The 26,441-nt window shown below is 40.2% G+C and overlaps 1 protein-coding gene across 1 annotated transcript in view; it reads right to left on the bottom strand.

The window, feature by feature from the left end:
* Positions 1-1,404: 1,404 nt before the first annotated feature.
* Positions 1,405-26,441, bottom strand: part of LOC124799171 (synaptic vesicle glycoprotein 2B-like) — a 239,455-nt gene continuing 214,418 nt past the window's right edge. Inside the window, exons 10-12 of the mRNA XM_047262709.1 lie at positions 25,437-25,596; positions 13,205-13,332; positions 1,405-1,590 (exon numbers count right to left, since the gene is read on the bottom strand). Coding sequence (XP_047118665.1) covers positions 1,535-1,590; positions 13,205-13,332; positions 25,437-25,596 — 344 coding nt within the window. The 3' untranslated portion in view covers positions 1,405-1,534. The remainder of the gene's footprint in view (positions 1,591-13,204; positions 13,333-25,436; positions 25,597-26,441) is intronic.

The raw sequence follows: 26,441 nt of genomic DNA, 5'->3' as shown, positions 1-26,441 counted from the left end.
ATGATATTATTCCATCCTGGATTTTCAATTGTTTGAAAGAATTTTCTTATTTAGTTCCAGACTGCTATGACTTTAAATACTCATTATTTGTGTAAAATTTCATTGTAATATGATTCAAGAAAATATAGACACATTCACAAGTTTTGTGACATATAACTCACAGCTTTCTTATAAATAACAACATAAAAGTTAGAGTGAAAAAACATCTCCCTGGCTGTCACTAAGCTACATCTACACAATATGCTTTCTTCCAACATTGCGAGTGCTACGAGTTATGTAGAACTTCTGTTAAGGTAGGAATGATCACATAGACAATAATGTGGGTAGAGCAAACCAAAGACTACGATTCATTGGCAGAACACTTAGAAGGTGCAACTGATCTACTAAAGAGACTGCTTACACCATGCTTGTCCGCCCTTTTATGGAGTATTCCTGTGCGATGTGGGATCCGCATCAGTTGGGACTGATGGATGACATCGAAAAAGTACAAAGAAGGGCGGCTCGTTTTGTATTATTGCAAAATAGGGGAGATAGTGTTACAGACATGATATGTGAATTGGAATGGCAATCATTAAAACAAAGGTGTTTTTTGTTGCGACAGGATCTTCTCATGAAATTTCAATCACCAGTTTTCTCATCCGATTGCGAAAACATTCTGTTGCCACCCACCTACATATGGAGAAATGATCATCATGATAAAATAAGAGAAATCAGGGCTAACACAGAAAAATTTAAGTGCTCGTTTTTCCTGTGAGCCGTTCACGAGTGGAACGGTAGAGAGACAGAGTGAAGGTGATTCATTGAACCCCCTGTCAGGCACAGTAATCACGTAGATGTAGATGAGGTACTGGCCGAAGTAAAGAGCTTGGGTAGTTTAGTCAGTAGAGCACTTGCCCACAAAAGGCAAAGGTCCCGGGTTTTTGTTCCTGTCTGGCACACAGTTCTAATCTGCCACAAATTTTCGTATCAGTGCAAACTCCACTGCAGAGTGAAAAATTCATCCTGAATGAAAGTTATTGTCAAAATATGAATAAATGCTATTTGATGGTGACAAATTCAGTGTGAAACAGAATAAGAACGAGAGGATAATTGGGGAAATGATGTATCGGGTGACCAAAAAGTGTACAAAACTGTTTTTCTTTCTTGCACACTCCTTGGAGATTTAAACTGTGTGCCAGACTAATATTTAGACCTATGAAAGATAAGGATGAATTTTCAAGTTATGGATTGGCACCACATAGTTTTAATGTGTTAGGCAGGTTCATACTACTCTGCAGTCCACAGCAGTGTAAAAATATAATTCAGATTTTCTTTCTTGCTAATACAAATTCATTCTAATATTTTCACATTAGTTTTCTCAAATTTTTCTAACAATGAAAACAATAAATTTTTTAAATCGGTAGAGAAAACTCCTTGAAACGGCTGGTTGTTGTTTGTTTCATTTCACACACAGATTTCTGGTAAATAATGTAGCAGATTCGTGTCTGTTGGACATTTGCTGTGAACTACCATGAAGATCGTCAGTCTTGAGGTGCTATTGCAGTGATGCTTTATCTGTATCAGGGAGCAGCAGTGTGACACCAGCACCCACTGCAACAAATTAATTAACAATTCATAGAAGTGGATATATTATAACTGAAATTATGTTTTCATCAGATTCTCAACATTTTATAGACTAAGTGTTAAATTAAAAGCCTTATTTAATTGAAAAGATAAATGGAGTAGTAAATTAATTGCGTAATTTAACTGAATACAATACTTAATACAGAAAACATTAAATGGTGACTTTATTATGAATATTGTCTGTGAAACATTTAACAACCTGATCAGTCATCTAACAAATATCCTACTGAATAAAAATAAAATAAAATAAAAATAAAAGTAAAAATGCACTCAAGAAAACAACAACATTGTGTATTAGAATTGCCAGCCAGAACTTACCTTCAGGAGGCAAAATAAAAATAGTACTCATAGGCACATATAAAATATGTGACACTTTCCTATTCATCAGAACTTACTATTCCTTCCTCAGATAGGGAAGAGGGAGAGGTTGGGGAAGATTAGAAAGGAATTGCACATCCCTCAGACCCCAGACTGAGAGGGAACCACCTGCTCTGAGGACAAAATGTTGCTAATAGTTGGAAGAAAACAAGTCACTCCTGCCTACAAGGAGGGTAGCAGAGGTGATCCACAAAATTATCATCCACATTCTCTGACATCTACATTCTGCAGACCACTGTGAAGTGGTACCAATTAGTAGGGTTTCTTACCATTACATTCAAGTATGAAGCACGGGAAGAATGATTGCTTGAATGCCTCTGTACATGCTTTAATTATTCTAATCTTGCACTCATGAGCCCTATGTGAGTTATATTTAGTGGTTTGTAGTGTATTCCTGGAGTTGTCATTTAAAGTAGGTTCTTGAAACTTGGTTAGTAGGCTTTCTCACGTTAGCTTACATTTATTTTCAGGAGTCTGCCAGTTCAGTTTCTTCAAAATATTGGTAACACTCTTCCAAGAGTCAGACAAATCTATGACCATTCATGTCACCTTCTCTGTACACATTCAATATCCCCTGTTAGTCCTATCTAGTACAGATCCTACGCAATTAATATTCTACAATGGGTCACACAAGTGATTTGTGAGCAGTCTTCTTTGTGGACTGATTTCACTTCACAAGTATTCTACCAATAAACCAAAGTCTGCCACCTGCTTTGCCCACACCTGAGCCTATGTGAGCATTTCATTTCATATACCTACAAATTGTTACACCCAGGTATTTGTATGAGATGTTCAGTTCCGTCTATGACTCACTGATATTTTAGTCAAAGGATACTACATTTTCTCATTTTGTGAAGTACATAATTTTACATTTCTGGACATTTAAAGCAAGTTGCCAATCTTTTTGCACCACTTTGAAATCTTGTCAATCTCTGACTCAGGATTCAAGAAATGCAGCATGTACCTGACTGCCTTGATCCAATGTTTTCAGTGTGTCATGTGAGAAAAGTGTGAGTTAGGTTTCACATGATAGATGTTTTAGGAACCCATGCTGGCTGGTGTCGAGGAGGTCACTCTCTTCGAGACACCTCATTATGTATGGGCTCAGTATATGTTCTAAGACTGTACAACAAATCGATGTCAAGAATAGTGCGCGGTACATTGGTAGATCACTTCTTCCCCTTCTTGTAGATGGGTGTGTCCTACTCTTTCTTCCAACTACTGGGCGAATTTTTTTTGTGAGAGATCTACAATCAATTATAGTTAGAAGAGTGGCTAACTGAGCCAAAAATCCAGTATAGAATCTTATAGGTATTCCTTTGGGCCCTGGAGCTTTGTTCAATTTTAACAATATCAACTGTTGCTCAGCACGACTGACACTAATACTGATTTCACTCATCTTTTCAGTGGTACAAAGATTAAATTGGGGAAATTCTCCTGGGTTTTCCTTTGTAAAATAACATTGAAAACATAGTTAAGCATTTGAATTAGTCAACTCCTGCAAATACCTACGTGTAACAATTTGTAGAGATATGAAAAGGAATGCTCAACAATTGTGGAAAGGATAGATTGCTACTCACCCTGAAAATGACATTTTGAGTTGCAGACAGGCACAAAGAAAGACTGTTACACATTCAGTACCCCCCCCCCCCCCTCCCTCCTCCCCCCTCCAGGAGGCTCGCTGCTCTTTGGTGGATTTGTTTGTGCTTGGCTACCCTGGGGCACCAGCCTGCAGCATCTTTTCCCTTTCGTGCTGCTTGTCTATCCTCTTGCTATTCTTTTTCCCCTCCCTTGGGGAATATGTCTGGGGTGTTTTCGGGAATGTTCTCCATTTTCCGTATCTGACATAAGAACAGTCTCACCACTGTTTTTCATTTCTTTTTTTTTCCTTTCTTCATTCACCTTCTCCTATGCTTCCTCCCCTTTGGCATTTGAGGCTCCTCTTTTCCTTCTTCCTCCCTGTGTGCTCCTGAAGGCTGTTCCACACACCTGATATGTAACGGGTGACTAGGTAATGCGTAATTTTCAGCCCTGGGTTGACAGATAGGGTTCGCCAGTACCCCCTGACACAGCCAAGGCCGAGAGAGGGCTGACTGTGTAAGCTGCTAACTTCCCAAATTGCCAATTGGTCTCTCAGTCAGGTGTTACGGAGGTGTGAAAAATCATCTAAGGCAGTTAGCCCCCCTGTGAGGGGCGCCCCCAGTTAGAAGGAGCATGCCATCGGAGATTCTGACAACCATGGGGGATTTTTTTCACAATGGGCCAATCATCATCTTTCCAGTCCACATCTACAAAACATAAACCGAATGAAGCTTCCGATTCAAAGACCCTCCCAGCTGCACCACAGTTCCTTGTGTTTTCATACAATGAAGACAGTCAATCCTTTGCAACAGTAAATCCATTTCTAATTCAGAAAGGTGTTAATGCAATTGCCGGCCCTGTGAAACCTTGCTCTTGTTTACGCAATGGCACTTTGTTTTTGGAGGCTACTTCTGATTATCAAGCACAACAACTGTGTTGCGTGTAGCTTTGCTTCTCCACAACTATCCTGTTTGTGTTGAGGCCCACAGAACTCTGAATTCTTCCCATGATGTTATTTACACTAGGCTGCTCAATGGTCTGACCGAGGCAGAAATCCAAACATACCTCTCTGTGGTGTTGTTGTCATTCATCGGGAGATCAAAAAGGTAGATGCATCCTTAGAGTCCACATGCACTCTTTTTCTCACCTTTGATAGAGTGGTGCTTCCATTCAAGATCAAAGCAGGCTATTAAGTTATGATAGTCTGACAGTACACTCTGAACCTGCTACCAGTGTCATCGTTTCAACCACATTCGAATGACCTTTGATAGAGTGGTGCTTCCATTCAAGATCAAAGCAGGCTATTAAGTTATGATAGTCTGACAGTACACTCTGAACCAGCTACCAGTGTCATCATTTCAACCACACTCGAATGTCTTGTCAACATCTGGCCAAATGTATTACCTATGGTAGGGATGCGCATGAGGGCAATTGCCTGGCTCCTTCGACCATCTGTATCAACTGCAGTTGTGACCACCGTCTCCTCTCGAAATTGTCCCATCTATCTTGATGAGCGGGCTGTCCAAGAGATGTGGGTAAAGGAAAAAGTGCCTACCCGGTCACTCATAAGTTGTTGTATAGTTGCAAAACCCTGCATTCTACCATCTGGCACCTACAGTACTGTTCTAGCTAGATCTCCCTCCATGAAGGACATGGCCATGCAGATGTGTGACCTCAAATTCAGCACTGAGGTTGTGAATTTGCCCAGTGTCATAGTAGCATTGTCATCTCTGTAGTAACCACAACCAACTGCAGGAACGCCTTGGGCTGCGGATCGGAGCCGCCAGGCGGGGAAGCTGCCGGCGGTGGAGCACGCACCACTGGGTAAACACAGGATGAGTCGGACGACAGACCAACGACAACTGATAGAACACATGATTCATGCCTGGCTGGTATGGTGGCCTGAGTCTCACAATTTACTAACCACTGCACAGTGTGGATTTCAAGTGCAGTATACACTACACTCTCACTAATCCGGCCCTCAGTAGTCCGGCCTCCCAGTAATCTGGCACACATCCAAAAACATGTGCACAATGAATTATCATGCACAACAATGCTTAGTTAAACAATATTTTATATACTGTATTTGAAATTGTAGCTTTCTTTTCAATTTGGAATCATGTCTTCTAAAAGGAAACACGTTACACTAGACCTCAAGCAGAAACTCGAAATTTTAGATAAGTTAAATTGAGGTTCTTCGCAGAAAGCCATTGCTGCTGATTTCAGTGTTGGACGAGCAGCTATTTATGACATCAAATAGAAAGAAGATGTTATTCGACAGTACTCAACACAAATGGATAGTGAGTTGGGAAAATGGAAGGTTATGCAAAAGAATAAAAATGAAGAACTGAATGTAGCTGTTTATAGATGGTTCATACGACAACACAGTAAAGGAATTCCAGTCAGTGGCCCAATTATAAAGGAAAAAGCAGCTGCATGTAACAAAGAACTTGGCAGTAGTAAATTGTTTGCAGCGAATGAAGGTTGGCTATCGAACTGGAAAAAATGACATAGCATTCAGCAGATGACAGTCACTGGGGAAAGTTGCTCAGCTAATGATAAGGATGCTGATGAGTTTGTAAGGAAGATACAGAAGGTAACAGAGGAATAAGATTTAACTGCTGATGCCTTGTATAATGCTGATGAAACATGACTCTTTTACAAGATGCTTCCTTCAAAAACATTAGCTGCCAAGAACAAGAAGGAAACTTGTGGTTACAAGCAACAGAAACAGCGTGTAACATTAATGGCATGTTGTAATGCAAATGGGAGTCATAAACTACTGCTTATGGTGATTGGAAAATCTCAACATCCACATTGTTTTCAACACACTGACATAAATATTCTACCAGTGCAATATTGTGCTCAGAAGAAAGCGTGGATAGACAGACAAATATTCTCTTCATGGTTCCATGAAACGTTTGTACCAGTAATGAGAAAAGAGCTAAAGAAGAAAAATCTTCCACTGAAAGTTATCTATAATTGACAATGCTCCCAGTCATCCTTCAGATGTTTCTCTAAAGTCCGATGGTATGCATATACAAGCGCTCGGTCTCCCGACCAATGTGGCAACCCTAATTCAGCTCATGGACCAGGGAATTTTGGAATTAATTAAATGTCATTATCGACAGTCACTTCTCATCTCCTTGCTGAAAGAAAGTGAAAACGACTGATGTTGTGTCCCAAGCAGCCGAGGCATGGGATACCACATGGGAGAGTGCTACCATAATGAAGAGCTGGAGAAAATTGTGGCCCAATTCGGAATTATCAATTACTTTGTACACTGATATGTTCTGCAACCTTCCAGGAAGAGAGGAAATGGATTATGAAGATGTTACTAAGTGGCTGAATGAGAAAATTGTGATACAGACCAAACTTTAACAGATGAAGAAAAAATCAAAAGTGTGCAAGAAAGTAATGATGAACGTGATGAAGAAGAGAACACAGGAGGAGAGAGCATGAAGATTTCTCACACTGATGGTGCTAAAGCTGCCGAGGTCTTCCTGGAGTACATTATGTAATAACCAGATACGTGCAGTACCGATGTAATGCTTGAAAAGCAGTTGCATGATAAAGCATGCCACTGTCGCATATCATCATTGCGACAGTTAAAAATTAGGGACATGTTTCATAGTGAGTGATACAACTGTATAATTATGTACAGTATACACTCAAGGACTTAGTTTCCTTTGAAAATTAATGTATTTTTGGATTTAAAATGTTTTAAAATTATATATTTTGGTTTAATAAAGTACAGTACACTATATCCCCTGTGTTTTCAAAATAAATAAAAAACAAAATAAATGAATAAAATAAATTTCAGACACTCAATAATCCGGCAATTCCACTAATCCGGCAGCCATATGTGCCAGGAATGGCTGGATTAGTGAGAGTCTAGTGTACCTCCATATGAGCCCTAATTTCTTGTATCTGATCTTCATGGCCCTTAGACACACTGTATGTTGGTGACAGTAGACTCATTCGGCTGTCAGATGCAAATGCTGGGTCTCTGAATTTTCTTTTTAATAATGTTCCTCAAAAACAACACCACATTCCTTCCATGGATTCCCATCTGAGTTCCCGAAGCATTCCATAACACTTATGGGTTGTTCAAACTTACTGGTAACAAATCTAAAAGCATGCCTCTGAACTGCTTTGATGTCTTCTTTTAATCAGACCTGGTATAGATTCCAAACCCTCAGGCAGTTCTCAAGAATATGTCACACCAGCATTCCATATGCAGTCTCCTTTATAGATGAACCACATTTTTCTAAAATTGTTCCCATAAACTGAAGTTGGCCATTTGCATTCCTGACCACAGTTCTGACATGCTCATTCCATTTCATATCACTTTCCAACATTACGCGCGGATGTTTAAATGATGTGAGTGTGTCATAAGGACACTATTAATGCTCTATCCAAACATTACGGGTTTGTTTTTTCTACTCATCCACATTAACTATTTCCACATTTAGAGCTAGCTACCATTCACTGCACCAATTAGAAATTTTGTCTAAGTCATCTTGTATCCTTCTACAGTCACTCACCAATACCTTCCCGTACATCACATTCAGTTTAAGAGAAGCCTAAAGGATTTATTGGTGGCCAACTCCTTCTACTCCATTGATGAATTTTTTAGTAAAACCAACTGATTTGTATATAAGTACAACATAACTTCTGCACAATTTCAGTTCAGTAATGTGTTCATTGAAAATATGTGTGTGTGTGTGTGTGTGTGTGTGTGTGTGTGTGTGTGTGTGTGTGTTAGTATAATCTAGCTTCTGCACCATTTCAGTGCAGTAATGTGTTCATTGTAAATAAGTATTACAGTATAATAGAAGGAAACATTCCACGTGGGAAAAATTATATATAAAAACAAAGATGAGGTGACTTACCGAACAAAAGCGCTGGCAGGTCGATAGACACACAAACAAACACAAACATACACACAAAATTCAAGCTTTCGCAACAAACTGTTGCCTCATCAGGAAAGAGGGAAGGAGAGGGGAAGACGAAAGGAAGTGGGTTTTAAGGGAGAGGGTAAGGAGTCATTCCAATCCCGGGAGCGAAAAGACTTACTTTAGGGGGAAAAAAGGACAGGTATACACTCGCACACACGCACATATCCATCCACACATACAGACACAAGCAGACATATTAAATATATTAAATATGTCTGCTTGTGTCTGTATGTGTGGATGGATATGTGCGTGTGTGCGAGTGTATACCTGTCCTTTTTTCCCCCTAAGGTAAGTCTTTTCGCTCCCGGGATTGGAATGACTCCTTACCCTCTCCCTTAAAACCCACTTCCTTTCGTCTTCCCCTCTCCTTCCCTCTTTCCTGATGAGGCAACAGTTTGTTGCGAAAGCTTGAATTTTGTGTGTATGTTTGTGTGTCTATCGACCTGCCAGCGCTTTTGTTCGGTAAGTCACCTCATCTTTGTTTTTATATATAAGTATTACAGTAGTTGTATTACCTTATAAATAAATAAAAAACTTTGTTATTTTAAATTCAGTGCATTAGTATTTGTAAAATGACTCTTAGTGTTCACTAAAAAATGACGATCATTCCACTTGGGACCTGTGGAATGGTACATTAGCTTATTTGTTTTAGTTGTAAATATTTGTCATGTATTGTTGTTTTTCTGACATGTTCCACATCCTGGAGGACCTCCTCACTACGGATCAATTGGAATGAAAGTAAATCTAATCTAATCTAATCATCAGCAAACAATGGTGTCAGACTGCTGCTCACCCTCTCTGCCAAATCATTTATGTATATACCACTTCTTGGGAGCACTTCTGCCAATGTCTTTGATGAACACTCGCCATAGAGGGCAACATCTGAATTCTGTGATCTGAAAAGTCTTCAAGCCACTCACATAACTGTGAATCTATTCCATATGCTTGTACTTTCATTAGCAGCCTCCAATGGGGCACTGTGTCAAGAAATATAGAAGTATGGAATGTGCCTATTGCTCTTCATCCATAGTTCACAGTATATCATATGAGAAATGGGCATGCTGAGTTTTACACGAGTGATGCTTTCTAAAACTGTGCTGATACAAGGACATAAGCTTTTTAGTCTCAAGAAAATTTATTGTATTCTAACTGAGAATAAGTTCACAGATTCTGCAGCAAACTGAAGTTAGGGATATTGGTCTGTAGTTTTGCAGATCTGTTGATGTACCCTTCACGTGTGCTTTTTTCCAGACACTTGGGACTTTGTGAGGGATACATGATAAATGCAAGCTAGGAAATGGGCCAATGCCATAGTGTACTCTTTGTAAAACCAAATTTGTATTCCATCCGATGGTGACTTGTCTGCATTCATATCTTTCAGCTGTTTCTCTGCACAAGGGATGACTATTACTATGTCGTCCACACTGAAGTCTGTCCAATGGTCAAATGAGTGTATGTTTGTATAATTCTCCCATCTGAATGATTTCTTGAAAACGAAATTTTAAACTTTGGCTTTCATTTTGCTATCTCGAACTACCACACCTGACTGGTCAACAAGTGACTGGATGGAAGCCTTAGACCCACTTAATGATTTTACACAGGACCAGAATTTGGCCAGGTTCTCTGCCAGATTTTTTGCTAAGGTGTAATGGTGGTAGTAGTTGTATGCTTCACACATAGGTCTTTTCACAGATGCACTAATCTCTACTAACTTTTGCTTGTCATCATTTGTGTGTTCTCTTTTAAACCGAGAGTGCAACAGCATCTGCTTCCTCAGCATTTTCCGAATTTTGTTATTTAACCATGGTCAATGTCACTGCAGATATCCCATCCCCAGGTGGTCAGGTGTATGGGGGGATTTTTCTGGTGTGGAAGGGATGCCAGCTTTTGAAATGCAGGTGATGTTGGTGATTGGTGGGTTTAATATGGACAGAGGTGCGGATGGAGCCCTCAGAGAGGTGGAGGTCAACATCCAAGTAGATGGCATGCTGGGCTGAGAAGGACCAAGTGGAGTTGATGGGGGAGAAGTTGTTGAGGTCGTGAAGGAATGAGGATAGGATGTCCTGGCCCTGAGTCCAGATCATGAAGATATTACCAATGAATCTGAACCAGATCAGGGATTTGGGATTTTGGGAGGCCAGGAAGGTTTCCTCTAGATGGCCCATAAACAGGGTGCCACAGCAGCGTGCCATGCAGATGCCTATGTCTGCACCGCAGATTTGTTTGTATACCTTTCCTTCAAAGGAGAAGTAGTTGTGTTTGGGATATAGATGGTAAGGTGTATGAAGAATGAGGTAGTGGGTTTTGAGCTTTAAGTACATCGCAAGAGGTAGCGTCAGACAGCAGCAGCATGAGGGATGTTTATGTATAGGGAAGATGCATCAACAGTGATGAATAGGGACCAAGAGGTAAAGGGATGGGGATTGTGGAGAGCCTGGAAGGGAAATGGTTGGTGTGTCTGATGTGGAGGCTAGGTTTTGGGCAATTGGTTGGATGTGTTGGTCAATGAGGGCCAAAATTCTTTCAGTGGGAGCACAAGAACCAACTACACGGGGGCATCCGAGATTGTTGAGCTTGTGGTTGTTGGGGAGCATGTGGAAGGTGAGTGTGTGGGGTGTGATGGGAGTGAGGTGGGAAATGAATTTGGGGAGAGGTTCTAGCAAGAAGGGGCTAAGGCTATAAGCAGTGATTGGATGTTAGGTTGGACTTCTGAAATGGGATCAGTCTGGGAGAGTTTATAAGTGGAGGAGTCAGTCAGTTGATGGAGGCCTTCCACCAAGTAGTCACTGCAATTCGTGGTGACAGTGATGGAACCTTTGCCTGCATATAGGGTCATTAGGTCAGAATCTGTTTTGAGGCTGTGCATGGCTGTCCTTTCTCCCACTGAAAGTTTTTTTTTTTTATGAAGGGACATGGGAAATGATGCGGAGCACAAGTTGGAGGTAAAGAATTCCTCGAAGGTGATCATGGAGTGATTAGATGTATGGTAAGAGTGGGAGGGGGGTTGTGATGGTTGGATGGCGGTACAAAATGGGAGAGGCAGTGTTCATTGGTTTTGTTGGAGGGATTAATGGCAAAGAAGTGTTTCTGTTGCAATGACTGGGAAAAGGAGAGTAGGTCTTTGACATGTCCAACATGGTTATACTTGGGTGTAAGGCTGAAGATGAGACCTTTGGATATGACTGAAACTTCTATGTTGTTGAAGATTTTGCTGGGAAGGTTAACAACAGTGTTCTGTGATTGTTTCGGCTCTGGATTTAGAGGAGTGCTGAATGGGAGCTATGAGGGATGTGGCAAGTGGAAAAGGTCAGCAAGTCTGGGTGCCATGAGGGGTTGATGAGGAGGGGCAGTGTGGTTGGGTTAGGGCTTGGATAATGGTGCCTCAACGCAGCATTAGGATGTCATCAGGCTTGATAACTTATGGAGGTGAATCTCAAGTCATATTGTAACATATTGTTACTTTATAATTATTGTTTTTATGTGGATGACATGTGACAGTGGTGCTGTAATTTCCAATGACATTTTTATTTTGTTTTACTCATGTACCTGTGATTTATTTTGAATTCCTGTCTGGTGGGTGTGTTGCATGAGCAGATTGTCCATCTTTGGTAATGTTTGCATTAGTGAGCTGTAATTCTTTCTGTAATAAATATTTGTTTTATTAGAGCCTCCTTTCCCATTACATTTATTATATGATGTGAAGAACAAACATTTCTGTTTTATCTTCTACAATTCGTTTTACGAAATGTGAACTAAGTGTTTATATACCTGAGTATAACGAATGTACTTCTCTGAAATCATGTAAAACGATGTGCAATGGCAACATCCAGTGAGCCTGAATGGAGGCACATTTTCTTGCTGCTGCACAGCATTATAGCTGAGTCTCTCTTCATGTACGGTAGGTACATTTCAATTGTGCTCTTTGCATACCATTGTTTTATTTGTTTGGTATCCCAACACACTGTAAATACAACCCATACCAAATAGACTAACAAGAGATATTGAACTTAGGAATATACTACAATCCCCTATGTTCACTTGTGTAGGGGTTACCAGTATGATATAAGACTATTATAGCATGCCTAGAATTGTTTAAGCAGTCATTCTTCCTATTTTCTTGTAGCAAATCAAATGGGAAAAATCCTAAAACATCATATAGTGGGAATTATCCTCTGCCATAATGTTCTCATCTCTGTAGAATATAGAGGTATATATTGAGGTAGAGTAAGAAAATCTTGCACTCAAACAAAGAAATGGTCCCTAACATATGCAAATCAGCATTGTCCATTTTGTTCATTTTGGCCCAAACAAAGGAAAGGTTTGAATTTTCTTGCTCTCACAGTGCATTAATTGATCCATAAGATTATGGGAATTCATACATAACCATACTTTGTCTGCTGCTAATATTTTGGCTGGAAGGTTTGCAGTTGAAATATGGGCAGCAGACAAAGTATGGTCACAATTAAATTTGAACAATTATGTGTATCTAGGGAAAGGTTATTAATATATATAGATCAGCATTATCTCTTTGCTTGTTCTGTGATTATGACTGAGGCCACTGGAGTGGCTATACTTCAGTCCCTTGTGTCACCTTTTCCTTTCTAGCAAAGGGAAACAATAAATGTATGATACTAAAATGCAAACTACAGAATATTACATACCAAGTGTTAGAATAGTTATCAGTGAGAATGGAGCTACACAGTCAATTGCTAATAAGTATGGGAATGCCAGATTTCCAGTAAATGTTCCAAACTGGCCCGTCATTGAATTGAGACCCATTGCCATTGACCTGCAACAATAAAATTTAATAAATTTAAAATATAAGTGTTTTGAAAAAGCAGACATGATTTTATTATTACTTCAAGAAATCAAGAATGACTGGGTAGTGAGACTACCTCAAAGAGAAAAAATGAATTTCATGACAACAGAAATATATAAAATCTGTCAGTAGGCAATGAATACTTATTCTACCACTAACATAACATCATTATTCAAACATATTTTATCCAGGCATCACATGTATGGGGGTTGGGTTGGGTTGTTTGGGGGAGCGGGGTCATCGGTCTCATCAGTTTAGAGAAGGATGGGGAAGGAAGTCAGCCGTGCCCTTTCAAAGGAACCATCCCAGCATTTGCCTGAAGCGATTTAGGGAAATCATGGAAAACCTAAATCAGGATGGCTGGACCCGGGATTGAACTGTCGTCCTCCCTAATGCGAGTCCAGTGTGCTAACCACTGCGTCACCTCGCTCGGTCTTACATGTATGAATGGACTGCTTATCTAAGTTTGTACTCAGATGGCAGGGGGAGGGGTAGCATTATTTATGAACAAGTGTTTATCCAGTTTTCAGAATTAAGTGAATTTATGCAAACATTATGGTTCAGAGGTTTCACTGCTGCTAAAACCTCTAGTAATATGAGTAATAAACTGAAATACCTCTAATAGATTCTGTAGAAATAACTCCCATATTCTGAAGGATTATTCAGCAACATTTATTACGTATTATGGCACTGCCATTCTCCAATATTGCCATGGACTTTCTGTGACAAAATTATTTTTTTCCAAGAATAATGGCCCTGAGTTCCCAGCACCAAAGGTGTTGCAGAGATATAACAGACTTAGGTGAAAAGCTCCTCTCAATAATTGAAAAGCAATCCTTTTCTCAATTGCGAAAATGAGAACGAATGTTCAGAAATTTGTACTTTACAGGTTAAATAATATTGAAGAGGAAGCATGATTTTGACAGGACTGTTACAAACTCAGCACCTTGCATTTGCTATTGATAATGTTAGAAATGTTCCTCCATCATTTGATTTACAGTAACCCAATTCGATCTCATATAACTTTCATCTTTGAGGACACCTAAAAATCAAGTCTTTTTAATCAAGTCTTTTTCATGTGACTGTGGAACTTAATTGTGACTATGGAACTTAATTATCCACAAGATCTATGAAAGCAAAAGTTTTTCATGCATGCCAGTTACAGATGACATGAGATGATCACTCATTAACCCTAGTGAATATAAATTACAAAAAAAGTGCAGTTTCAGTCTGCAGGTTGCTTTTCTTTATTTTCAGATATCTGGTTTTGGACCAGCTACCTGTCTTCAGATTTGTTAGACAAAAATTAAATAACAATTGATTCAAGACTTATGTCTTCAAAGCTAGAAAATTTTTAAGAAATTGAAATTATAATGAGAAACATTAATTTATTACAGTGACAGAGTAGCATGTCGATACAGAACTGCAAGTTCACTGTCATGACTAAACAGGCACTAGACTGCAACAACTTTATATTAGAGCTAGTGAACCTGGAAATCCTTTGCAATTGCTATGTATGTCTGGGGATATGGTATATGTCCTAATCTTGTTCTGCCCCCTCTCTCTGCCCATCTCTGCACCCCTCTCTCTGTCCATCTCCTCTCCCTCCCCCTATCTGTGTCCATACCCTCCTCCCCCCTAGTCTCTCTCCATGCCCTCCCCCCTTTCTCTCTGTACATCTCCTCCTCCTGTCTATGTCCATTTCCTCCTCCCCCCCCCCTTCCGCCACCACTCTGGCCATCTACTCTTCCATCCTCTCCCTGACTATGAGCCTTGTTTATTGTTATTACAAGCGAGAATTTGATTGGGAGTTTAATTAGCTTAAAATTAATGAGAAAATGGCTGATATCATTGGTATGTGAGGTACGAGAGAGACCTCATCAGCTGCTGCATCTGTGAGGATAGTAGCTTCAATGACAATATTTTGCATAGTTTTCTGGGAATGTGGCACTATATATCCTGAATATAAGGACACGTGACCAGTTTATGAATCAAAACATGTTTATTATGATGCACTAATACGAAGTCATAATTCACTGACGATCACAATGGTGAGAGAAAACAGACTGATTCAAAGATGAGATTACAGAGCTTCACAGCATTTTGGGCAGTCTCTCGATAGTCAATCTACCTACTACTGATAGTCACCAAAGAGTCATCTCCCCCCCCCCCCCCCCCCCCCCCCCAGGAGTGTGGAGCACGAGGAAGAAAATGAAGGGCTGGCACAGCTGTCAGTAGGGTAGAGAGGTAGCCGATCGACAGTGGGTGAGAGAGGAGGTGTGCAAGATTGTGCAAGCAGCCGTTTCATTCCATGCCCATGAGGGAGACATGACTGGACCATTTCTTGAGCACTGAGGCAGTGTAATGTTTCAGGTCCCAGACACTGTATAGGCCTATAGCCACTGTGCAAGACACACAGGTTAGCCCGCTCAAGAAAGAGGAGTAATCAGGTCCCACACTGTAGGGGGAGGTTGCACAATGAGCTGAACAGTGATTGAAAGGTGATCATTGTTGTTGATGGAGGCTACAATGTTGTTTCATCAGCATCGTGCCAAAGCTGAAAGGAACAGAGAAAACTGACGTGGGTGGTAACTCAACCATCGAGTGTACATGGAGGAGCATGGAGAACAAAGAGGGTGTCATCCTGGAGTTGGAGGGAGGGAGAGAGAGAGAGAGAGAGAGAGAGAGAGAGAGAGAGCGATACTCAATGCAAAATGCAGACATGTCAACCATTAAGATGACAACACTGGGGGAAGAGTGAGAAAATGATGCTATAGAGGTCAGGCACAAGATGGCCACCATATCTTGAAACCTGGGAAAAAACCTTGAATTTGAAAAATCCTGGAAAAGACCTCAAATTTCTGCTAGAAACCTGGATTTTTTAATAATATTCATCACCTCATTTTTGTATGCAAAATTTTTTTAAAATCAATTTATGGTCATTTTAAGAAGCATTCAAATAATAGACTATGCTTTTCAACATTATCTGAGTATTTCCGTCTTTATCTCAATATCTTCATCCATACAACTCGACATAATTTCTTTCCTGAGATGGCTCTCTGTTTGAGAGACACAATGTTATATAATTATCAGAGCACGATTCTGTGTGAAATTGCAGTTTGAATGAAAGGTTTTATTTATCTACACTAAATTCTCACATTTCAATAAATGACCTATTCAAACCTATATTAGATACTGCCCCAGATGAGTTCTGTTTATCAAACAAGTTTTCTATTGCTTGATTCTGTGTTGGAAAATCTCTTCCAGGAAATACACACTTGCAAACATTTTGATAATTTGAACGTAAAACTTTGTACAAGTTGTTATTAATGTTTTGTTAGTAATAATTAACGATAATTCTTGTGGATGACTTTACATTGGCCTTGTTAATTCTGAACACAATTTCATGTTGTCTTGGTAGTGATTTTTTTACAGGCTGATTGTCAGTTATTCCTTCAACAGCAAATTTTTAAACTGGATATGCTGTCAGACAGCATGTCGCACATGGACAAAGCTGAAATCATGTATGCACACTGCCTTCTCCCGCTTCTGGCTAATAGGAGTGTTGCTGTTTGGTGTACAAGCAGTGAGAGCTAGCCAGCCAGAATCTACCAGGAAAAATTTTTCTGGCATTGCCAAGCTGCTAGATTCGCACATGCGCATAAATGTGAACTAGAGTGGGGTTACCCTTCACATGACTCGGGTTTTTCAATCATTTCGAAGCTATTGCAGTTCCCTCATTCGGCTATTTCATGTTTACACTTCAGTGTTAATAGTAAGGTAAACATATCAGATATTTATCCACCACTACTTGTGGAAATCTAATCAAAAATGGGATGAGAAACATTGAAGCAGTGAAAAGATCATACACGGATTTCTACATCATCATCATAGCTGTGCATGCGCACTATCACCAGTTTTTTTTAGTGCTTGAAAGTAGCTATCTGGCAGCTGCTTAAAATGAACCCATTGTTACAACTCTTCCGAGACTAGTTCCATCTACATCTTTCTAAGATGGAAGGGCACAATGGACACTGTCAGTAATGGAGATGTATTGTGTGAATTGTCCGTGCAGTTGAACCAGTTCATAAATTTTCAGAACGCAGTGTTTTTCAGTGATGCCTAAACTGAGTATAACTCCATACCAGAATACACATAACTTAATTTATCCATGGGTTATGCGTGACACCAAATTACTAATGAATGCATTATGCTCTTGGTGCAGCACAATGATAAGTATTTTGACAATGGGGAAAAGTGCTCTGAACAGCCATGCTAACAGCCAAAAACATAAACTTTCCGAAAACAAACTAAGTCTTTTCCAATGGATATATATATATATATATATATATATATATATATATATATATATATATATATATATATATATATGCAACATCAAGAACATGAAACAATGAAAATTCAATCCCAAATCAGTGAACAAGGTAAGATTATTTTTTACAAGACTTATATTTTGCCACATTGTCATCGTCTTAGACAAAAAATCGAAATATAGGTATCTTTGTTGAAGAGTATTCCTTGAAACACTGAGCTGATGTAGGTGAGGAAGATGTTGATTAGAATTACCTTCGCATTAAAAATGATACTGTCTAACTTTTATGCCTCCTTAAATACTGGCCATTACACCCCCCAAATAACAAATTTTCCTGAGCATGCAGTGATCTATTTTGATCATCGCCTTTTTTTTTATTTTATCTTCTTTGCACCCTTGCAAATTAAATTTGGAGTCCATTTTTTAAACTAAATTAATCTGTTCTTTATTTTGCTCTTTGAATTATTTGTGTTTTGAATTTGGAAATCATTGCATTCAGTTCACCATGATGATGACTGCTGTATTTCACAGTTTTTACATAAACTAATTGGCAGGAATACATGTCAAATAACCTCAGCATATGACTTTATTATAATGTACAGTTAAATTTTTAGAATATCGTTCTTAATGGAAGAATTCTTTTTGAGATTTTTCCGGCCTACATCCACTCACAGCAACCCAACGAATATAATTTAACATAGAAATCCAGGATTATTATTATTTTAAGATGAGGATGTTGTGGCAACAGTCTGATATTTTCATAATAACTGGCAAACAAAAAATCTAACTGCAATTGTACATTCTAGCAAGTAGTTGGTCTTATGGAATAGTATAAGTTAAACACTACTTAAATTTTACAGGAATTTCAGCATCTAGCAATTAGCAAGCAGTAAAGGAAACAAAAGAAAAATTCAGAGTAGGAATTAAAATCCATGGAGAAGAAATAAAAACTTTGAGGTTCACCGATCACATTGTAATTCTGTCAAAGACAACAAAGGAGCTGGAAGAGCAGCTGAATTGAATGGACAGTGTCTTGAAAGGAGGATATAAGATGAACATTAACAAAAGCAAAACGAGGATAATGGAATGTAGTCAAATTAAGTTGGGTGATGCTGAGGGAATTGGATTAGGAAATGAGAAACTTAAAGTAGTAAATGAGTTTTTCTATTTTGGGAGCAAAATAACTGATGATGGTTAAAGGAGAGAGGATATAAAATGTAGACTGGCAATGGCAAGGAAAGCGTTTCTAAAGAAGATAAATTTGATAACATAGAGTATAGATTTAAGTGCCAGGAAGTCGTTTCTGAAGGTATTTATATGGAGTGTAGCCATTTATGGAAGTGAAACATGGATGATAAATAGTTTAGACAAAAAGAGAATAGAAGCTTTCGAGATGTGCTACAGAAGAATGCAAAGGATTAGATGGGTAGATCACATAATTAATGAGGAGATACTGAATAGAATTGAGGAAAAGAGAAATTTGTGGCACAACTTGACTAGAAGAAGGGATCAGTTGGTAGGACATGTTCTGAGGCATCAAGGAATCACCAATTTAGTATTGGAGGGCAGTGTGGAGGGTAAAAATCGTAGAGGGAGACTAAGAGATGAATACACTAAGCAGATTCAGAAAGATGTAGGTTGCAGTAGGTACCGGGAGATGAAGAAGCTTGCACAGGATAGAGTAGCATGGAGAGCTGCATCAAACCAGTCTCTGGACTGAAGACCACAACAACAGCAATTAAAAATCCTCAGTGCAGTCATTTTTGGTCACCAACATAGTTCTGCAAAACCATATCAATCAAGCCCAAACCTCATAGCAGTACCGTCCTCCATCTGCAAAATTCTCCTGCCATCAAAACTCTTGCCCTCCAGGAACTAGAGAATCATGAACAATACCACCTCAAAAAGCTCTCCACTCTGCTCAGTTCCACTGTCCAACCCTCTACAACAACCTCCAAACCTCCTCCATGTTCCCTCATAGCTGACAAACCCCGTCTCGCAAACCTACATTTACCCCACAATCCAAAACTACCTCCCACCACCACACAGAATCCAGAACCTAAACAGACCCGAAACACAGTCATGAACCTTTCTTCCAGAAGCCTTAGCCCCACAGAAATATTAGACCTTTCCAAAGGCCTTCCTTTTTGCCCCACTCCCAAATTCCATCATGCAGGACTTTTTAAAGACCTTCTTTCCTTCTCCAACTCCCCGCAGTGGAAACACTTTTTTGCCACCAATTCTACCAATCAGACTCAACCAAAGACCAATGTTGAACCCTGCCTAATTCAGTTCACTCCTCCATCCAACTGTGATCCACCCCCACTTCCCCCAAATAATCTCCTGTTATTCCAGAATTTCCTAATCTCAGACCTTGCCTCACCACCATTCCGCAAATCCCTCAACATGCAAATTTACTGTACATGCACAGAAAGAACTGCAGTCCACCATTTTAAAACTGGTCCTGATCTTATAATCCTACCTGTGGAGAAAGGCTAAAACACTGTTGTTTTGAACTGCAAGGACTATCTGGCAGAAGGACTCAGTCAGCTGTCAGATACATCCACCTACAAACCTTGCCACAGTGACCCCATTCCAGAAATCCAGCAGGATCTCCAGTCACTTGTAAAATCCTTAGGCCCTGCCCAGAACCTCTCCCCTGAGTCCATCTCTCTACTCACCCCTACCACTGCCCACACTCCCATCTTCTACATGCTTCCTAAAATCCATAAACCCAACCACCCAGGATGCCCAATTGTGGCCGTTACTGTGCCCCCACTGAGAGAATCTCTGCTCCTGCAGACCAACACCTTCAACCTATTCCTCGGAACCTACCCTCCTATATAAAAGATACCAACCATTCCCTCCACTGACTCTCCATAATTCCTGTCCCTTTACCTCACGGTGCCCTGCTTGCACTTTTGATGCCACCTCCCTTTACGCTAACATCTCTAACTCCCATGGCCTTACCACTATTGAACAACCTCCTTCCTAGTCACCATGACCAACTATATCCTCACCCACAATTACTTCTCCTTTGAAGGCATTACCTACAATTACAAACAAATCAGTGGTATGGCTATGGGCACCTGCATGGCACCACCCTATGCCAACCTAGTCATGGGCCACCTAGAGGAATCCTTCCTAAACACCCAGATTCATTGATGACATCTTTGCAATTTGGATTGAGGGTGAGGACACCCTATCCACATTCCTCTGGAACCTCAATGACTTCTCCTCCATTTGCTTCAGCTGGTCCTACTCAACCAAAGAAGCCACTTCCCTAGATGTTGACTTCCACTTCAAAGATGGATACATCAGTACCTGCATCCGTCTCAAACCTACTAATCACCAACAATACCTCCACTTTGACAGCTGCCACCCATTCCATCCAAGAAGTGCCTTCCATACAGCCTAGCCACCCATGGTCGTCACATCTGCAGTGATGAGTGGTCCCTCTTAAAATATACTGAGGATCTCACGTAAGCCTTCACAAACCATAATTATCCTCCCAACCTTGTACAGAAACAAATCTCCTGTGCTTTATCTTTCCAGTCTCCCACCACCTCCCTAAGTCCCATCAGCTGGCCACAGAGAAGCATTCATCTCATAACTCAGTACAATCCAGGACTGGAGCAACTGAATTACATTCTCCGACAGGGTTTCGACTAAGTCTCATGTTGCCCTGAAATGAGAAATGCCCTGCCCACTATCCGTCCCACCATCCTACAGTGGTATTCCACCGTGCACCAAACCTACACAATATAATCGTCCATCCCTACACAACCCCTGCTCCCAACCCCTTACCTCATCGCTCATACCCCTATAATAGACCTAGATGCAAGAACTGTGCTATACATCCTCCCACCACCACTTACTCCAGTCCAGTCACAAACATCACCTATCCCATCAAGGGCAGGGCTACCTGTGAAACCAGTCATGTAATCTACAACCTAAGCTGCAACTACTGTGCTGCATTGTATGTGGGCATGATAACGGACAATCTGTCTGTCTGCACGAATGGCCACCGACAAACTGTGGCCAAGAAACAAGTGGACTATCCTGTTGCTGAGCACGCTGCCAAACATGATGTCCTTCATTTCAATGACTGCTTAACAGCCTGTGCCATATGGATCCTTCCCACCAACACCAGCTTTTCTGAATTGCGCAGATGTGAACTTTCCGTGCAATATATCATATGTTCCCTTAACCCTCCTGGCCTCAATCTATGTTTGTCCTTGTCCTCTCCTGTCCAGCCCCTTCTCTGTTCCCCAGCACTACACAGCCCTCATTCTTTCATCACACCCAATCTTTTTACTTCTCCCCTTTGCCGCTATCCCCTACCCACCTCCCAACTGCACATAACTGCCCTACCCTCTTTCAAACCCATTCCTCCATGCTCCCTAACAGCATGTCACTTTCTGCCTCTCCTACTCTATTATCCCTCTTCCTCCATGCTCCAGCCTCCTCCTTACCCCCACCCAGTCACCACTCCCATCATGCACTGGGCTGCTGCTTGCAGTGAGGCCTCAGTTTCCAGTGAGGCCTCAGTTTCCTGAGACTGCAGTCATGTGTGCGAGTTGCGTTTGCATGAGCGTGTATGTGTGTGTGTTTGCTGTCTAATTCTGATGAAGGACTTAGTGGCTGAAAGCTATTGTTTGTGACTGTCTTTTTGTTGTGCCTATCTGCGACTCAGCATCTATGCTAAATGGTGAGTAGCAACTTTCCCTTTCACAATATTGTTAGAAGATTAGTACAATAAGTAAACAAATAGTGGTGCTACACAGAGCTCTGAAAAGTTGTTTATCTAAATGCACTGGAGGCAACGGAAATTATGCACATCAGATAAAAACCCCAGAAAAACTGCTTAATGAGCAAAGTGATTTTATGCATGGGAATTAGTATTAGTCTTACTTATAGATGGGATTTGATACTCTGCCAGGCACCAGCTATGGCAGCTTTCAGCACTCTGGTGGCAGCAAATTGGATGTAGCAGAGGTAAGTTTAGCTTGGCACTCTGTCCAGCATTGCATTGGGAAGCTCCCTAATCAATCATTAAACAGAAGAGAAAGACACAATTAAAAGTAGAGAATATTTCTTTAATTTTTTAAAAAGTTCTTTTAAAGTTTTTAAATTATTTCATATTATATTGTTCATTGTTGTTTAAATGTCATACATAGGATCCTTTTGTGTGGCAATCCATTCTCTATAGATAGAGGGCACTTTCCAGGATTACAAGCATTGCACCAATTAGGTTCCTCAAAAATTCTAATATAAATCTCAGTAGTCTAGTACCTGTTTAATTATGACAGTGAACTTGCAGCAGTATTGACAAGTTACTCTGTCACTCTAATAAATGTATTTTTTGCAGTATAATTAATTTCTTACAAATATTCAAGCTTTGTAATCATAAGTCTTGAATCAATTACTAATTAATTTTAGTTTAACAGATCTGAAGATGGGAAGCTGGTCCAAAACTGGTTATTTGAAAATAAAGAAAAGCATGGAACATTTCATCATCGCCTGTTCTCTGAAGGGGAGCACGCTGCTCCTCCAGGTCAGCTAAAAATGAAATAAGAACTAACATTGGTGTCCCAACAGGAGAAGTGATGAATGGGATCCCTATGTAATAAAACACCTTATCAGCTTGGCTGTCTGGTAGGGTAAGTGATGGTATTACAGGGGTGCATGGGAGATTTTATCTATGACTTACCTGCAGTTTAGCAGCGTAGTCAGCCTCCGAACTTTATTGACCTGTAATCTACTGGACTTTAATTACAGAGCAACCACTTGTGTGTTGTTGGACACCTTGTGAATTCTGTATCTCTACCAAACCATAAGGCTAATGCTGAGAAATGTAGGTTTGCCACTACTAGAGAAAGTAATAAGGTCCTGGTGAAATTTACATTTATTCATGAGGAGTGCTGGCCTCTATAAATCATTCTTCAAACTGTTACAAACAACACCATTTCCATACTGTGCAACTCAGAACCCATTATGATGGCAGCTGTGTGGTTATGCCTCTCTATGTGATGCTTATGTCACTGGTGCAATGTTCCATCCAGTTCAAATATGTAGGTAGTGTTGTTACAATTAGGCTAATTCCAATTGCACTCTCATGAGTATAACACTCTTTCTGCCACTTGGGTCTTCCCGACACAATACCAGTATCTTTTCCGAAGGAATTATACAGAGCCACCTAATCAACATCACACTATTCAAATTAGTAGTGACCGTAACCAACAGATTATCATTGATGGTTGGTTGACCACAAATGAGAAGTCCAGTAGCAGGAGCAAGCACGGCAGCTGACATATCATGTCCACTGGCATCTGTGTTGTTGTGCAGAATAAGCTTTGTTAAGTGATCTAGATTCATCTATGCCTCTGTCATTGTCACAGTACAAATCAAAGTTTAATTGACAAATATAAAAGAGCAAAACCTATGTGCAAGTTTATGCCCACACTCTGGCTCTGTCTGAGGAAAAGGGAGAAGGCAAAGTTTATTTATGAGATGAGGGGGAGTGATGCTGCCACCCATCCAGCCTGTTCGCTGCCAGAACTCCAAGTCATTGAACAATGGCATTCCTGCCATCCCTCCCTCTCTCTGTACTGCTGTGATGTCAGCCACCATCTTTTCCATAAAACTGAACCTACTCAGATTAACTCACCCTTATTGACTCTCTAGTACTTGAATTATGGAATTATGCTTTTATCTAATTTTTGCCACTGCTGGCTACTTGACCTTAATTGTTTACTGAAAGAACTATTTTTTCCTTGCTGGAGGGTACTGGTTGGACCAATCCACTTTCCAAAATGTGGATGGATGCCCACCTATACATACTGCATTTCATGTTTTATTTGCCTCCACCATGACTGTGTTCCTCCACCTCCTGCCTCATGCAGGTCACTGTGACCCCATGCTGACACCTGACTTGGCTTACTCCAGAGACCTTTCGCCTTTCTACCTCATGATCCATGTTGACCTGCCTCACATCTGGTATCAAACTGAATTCTGATTTGCCCCTCAATTACTCTTTTTTACAGACATTCCATATTAAAAGTTGCACTAAGCTGGAATGTGCGCATTTGCACTCATCACAATGCCTCATTTCAAGCAATCTCCAGACTGAAATTGGGCCTTCTTTGTGACACTCTCTAATGACGAAGATGTCTAGCTATGATAAAATTACAAATTGTCACTTATGTTATAATGACTTGTAATTATGAGCTAATGGAACATCAGACTCAAACCAGTGATAAAAAATTGTCTATATCCTAGTCACAATATAGCGGAGATGCTGAGTCGGAGATAGGCACAACAAAATGACTATAACAAAATAAGCTTTCAGCCAACAAGGCCTTTGACAGAAATAGAGGAAACACACACGCAAACACACAGATGCAAGTCACACACAAATGACCACAGTCTCTGGCTTCAGCTGCGAGAGACTGTGGTCATGTGTGTGTGTGTGTGTGTGTGTGTGTGTGTGTGTGTGTGTGTGTGTGTGTGAGTGAGTGAGTCTGAATCTTTTTGTTGTGCCTATATGCTGCTCAGCATCTCCACTATATGGTGAGTAGTAACTGTTCTCTCCATAATATTGTTACATTCCAACCTGGATTTTCCATTATTTGTATATACCCTAGAATGTTCTCATTAAATGATTCAACTTCTGCAGCTATATGCTGTAAGAAATGTTAATTGAATTTATATTCTATGAGAGAAAATGTTGGTACACTACCTGACACCTGTAGGGAACATGTCCACAATGACAGCTAAGCATGCAATGTTGCTCACACCAGTTAATGACACAATAAGAGCAAAACAAGCCAATGCAGTTGATGTGCTGTATGTCCAATAAGCTGCCATTGAACATATGGCTGCTCCAACGTATCCTATCACTGCAAAGAAAAAATTGTTAAATATTTCAGTTTGAAAGAGTAATTGTAGACTTTGTTTTGGGGAATATAAAGTGTTCTGGTATTCATAGCTTGTACTGTACTATCGAAATGCAGACTGTTTAAAATACACGAAAGCTGACAGAGTTTACTGGATGGTCATCCACAGCCAAACTTTGGCTTATTGAATAATAACTGCTGCAGCTGTTATAAATCCATTATAAAAGGAATGATCAGTTTCATAATTTAAATTATGTCATCAAGTGTGCATCTGAATAGAAATAAGAAAGAGATTGTAAGCAGTATTACACAAAGACCTTACCACAGCGATAAAATGTGTCTGCAAGAATGAATACTTGCATTATAGTGGTTAAGCCACATTTACAGTCTGATCTATATCCTTTCTTTAAAATTTGGGAAATTTCCAAAAAAGTGATGTTCATGGATTAAAACAGGCAATGAAAGTGGAATCTATGAACAAATGTGATGATAGACTAGAGAAAAAGCACCAGAAAGAGGGGTGCAGGAGGCGGGGGGCAGGGAGAGAAAGACGACTTATAGAGTTAGCAGTGTCTCAGCTGAAGTCTCACCAGGATGGAACAATGCAGCTGTCATATATGAATTGACAGCTGTCAGGATGTATGTTTTGATATCCTGTCAGTTTGTGTATTTCAATTGCAGTGATCCATCACAGCGAGGCTTCAGCTGAGGTACTGCTAACTCTACACTTCATCTTCTCACCCCTTGCCCCCCCCCCACCCCCACCCCACTCCCACCCCCACCCTTGTCAAATGCTTTTTATAATCTCTTATCTCATACCACTTGTACCCAGGTTACAGTTTCATTGC

Source organism: Schistocerca piceifrons, chromosome 5, assembly GCF_021461385.2.
Source record: "Schistocerca piceifrons isolate TAMUIC-IGC-003096 chromosome 5, iqSchPice1.1, whole genome shotgun sequence".
In the NCBI taxonomy this organism is placed as follows: domain Eukaryota; kingdom Metazoa; phylum Arthropoda; class Insecta; order Orthoptera; family Acrididae; genus Schistocerca; species Schistocerca piceifrons.
Note: the sequence above shows the minus strand (reverse complement) of the source record. Positions and strands in the feature narration are given on the sequence as shown.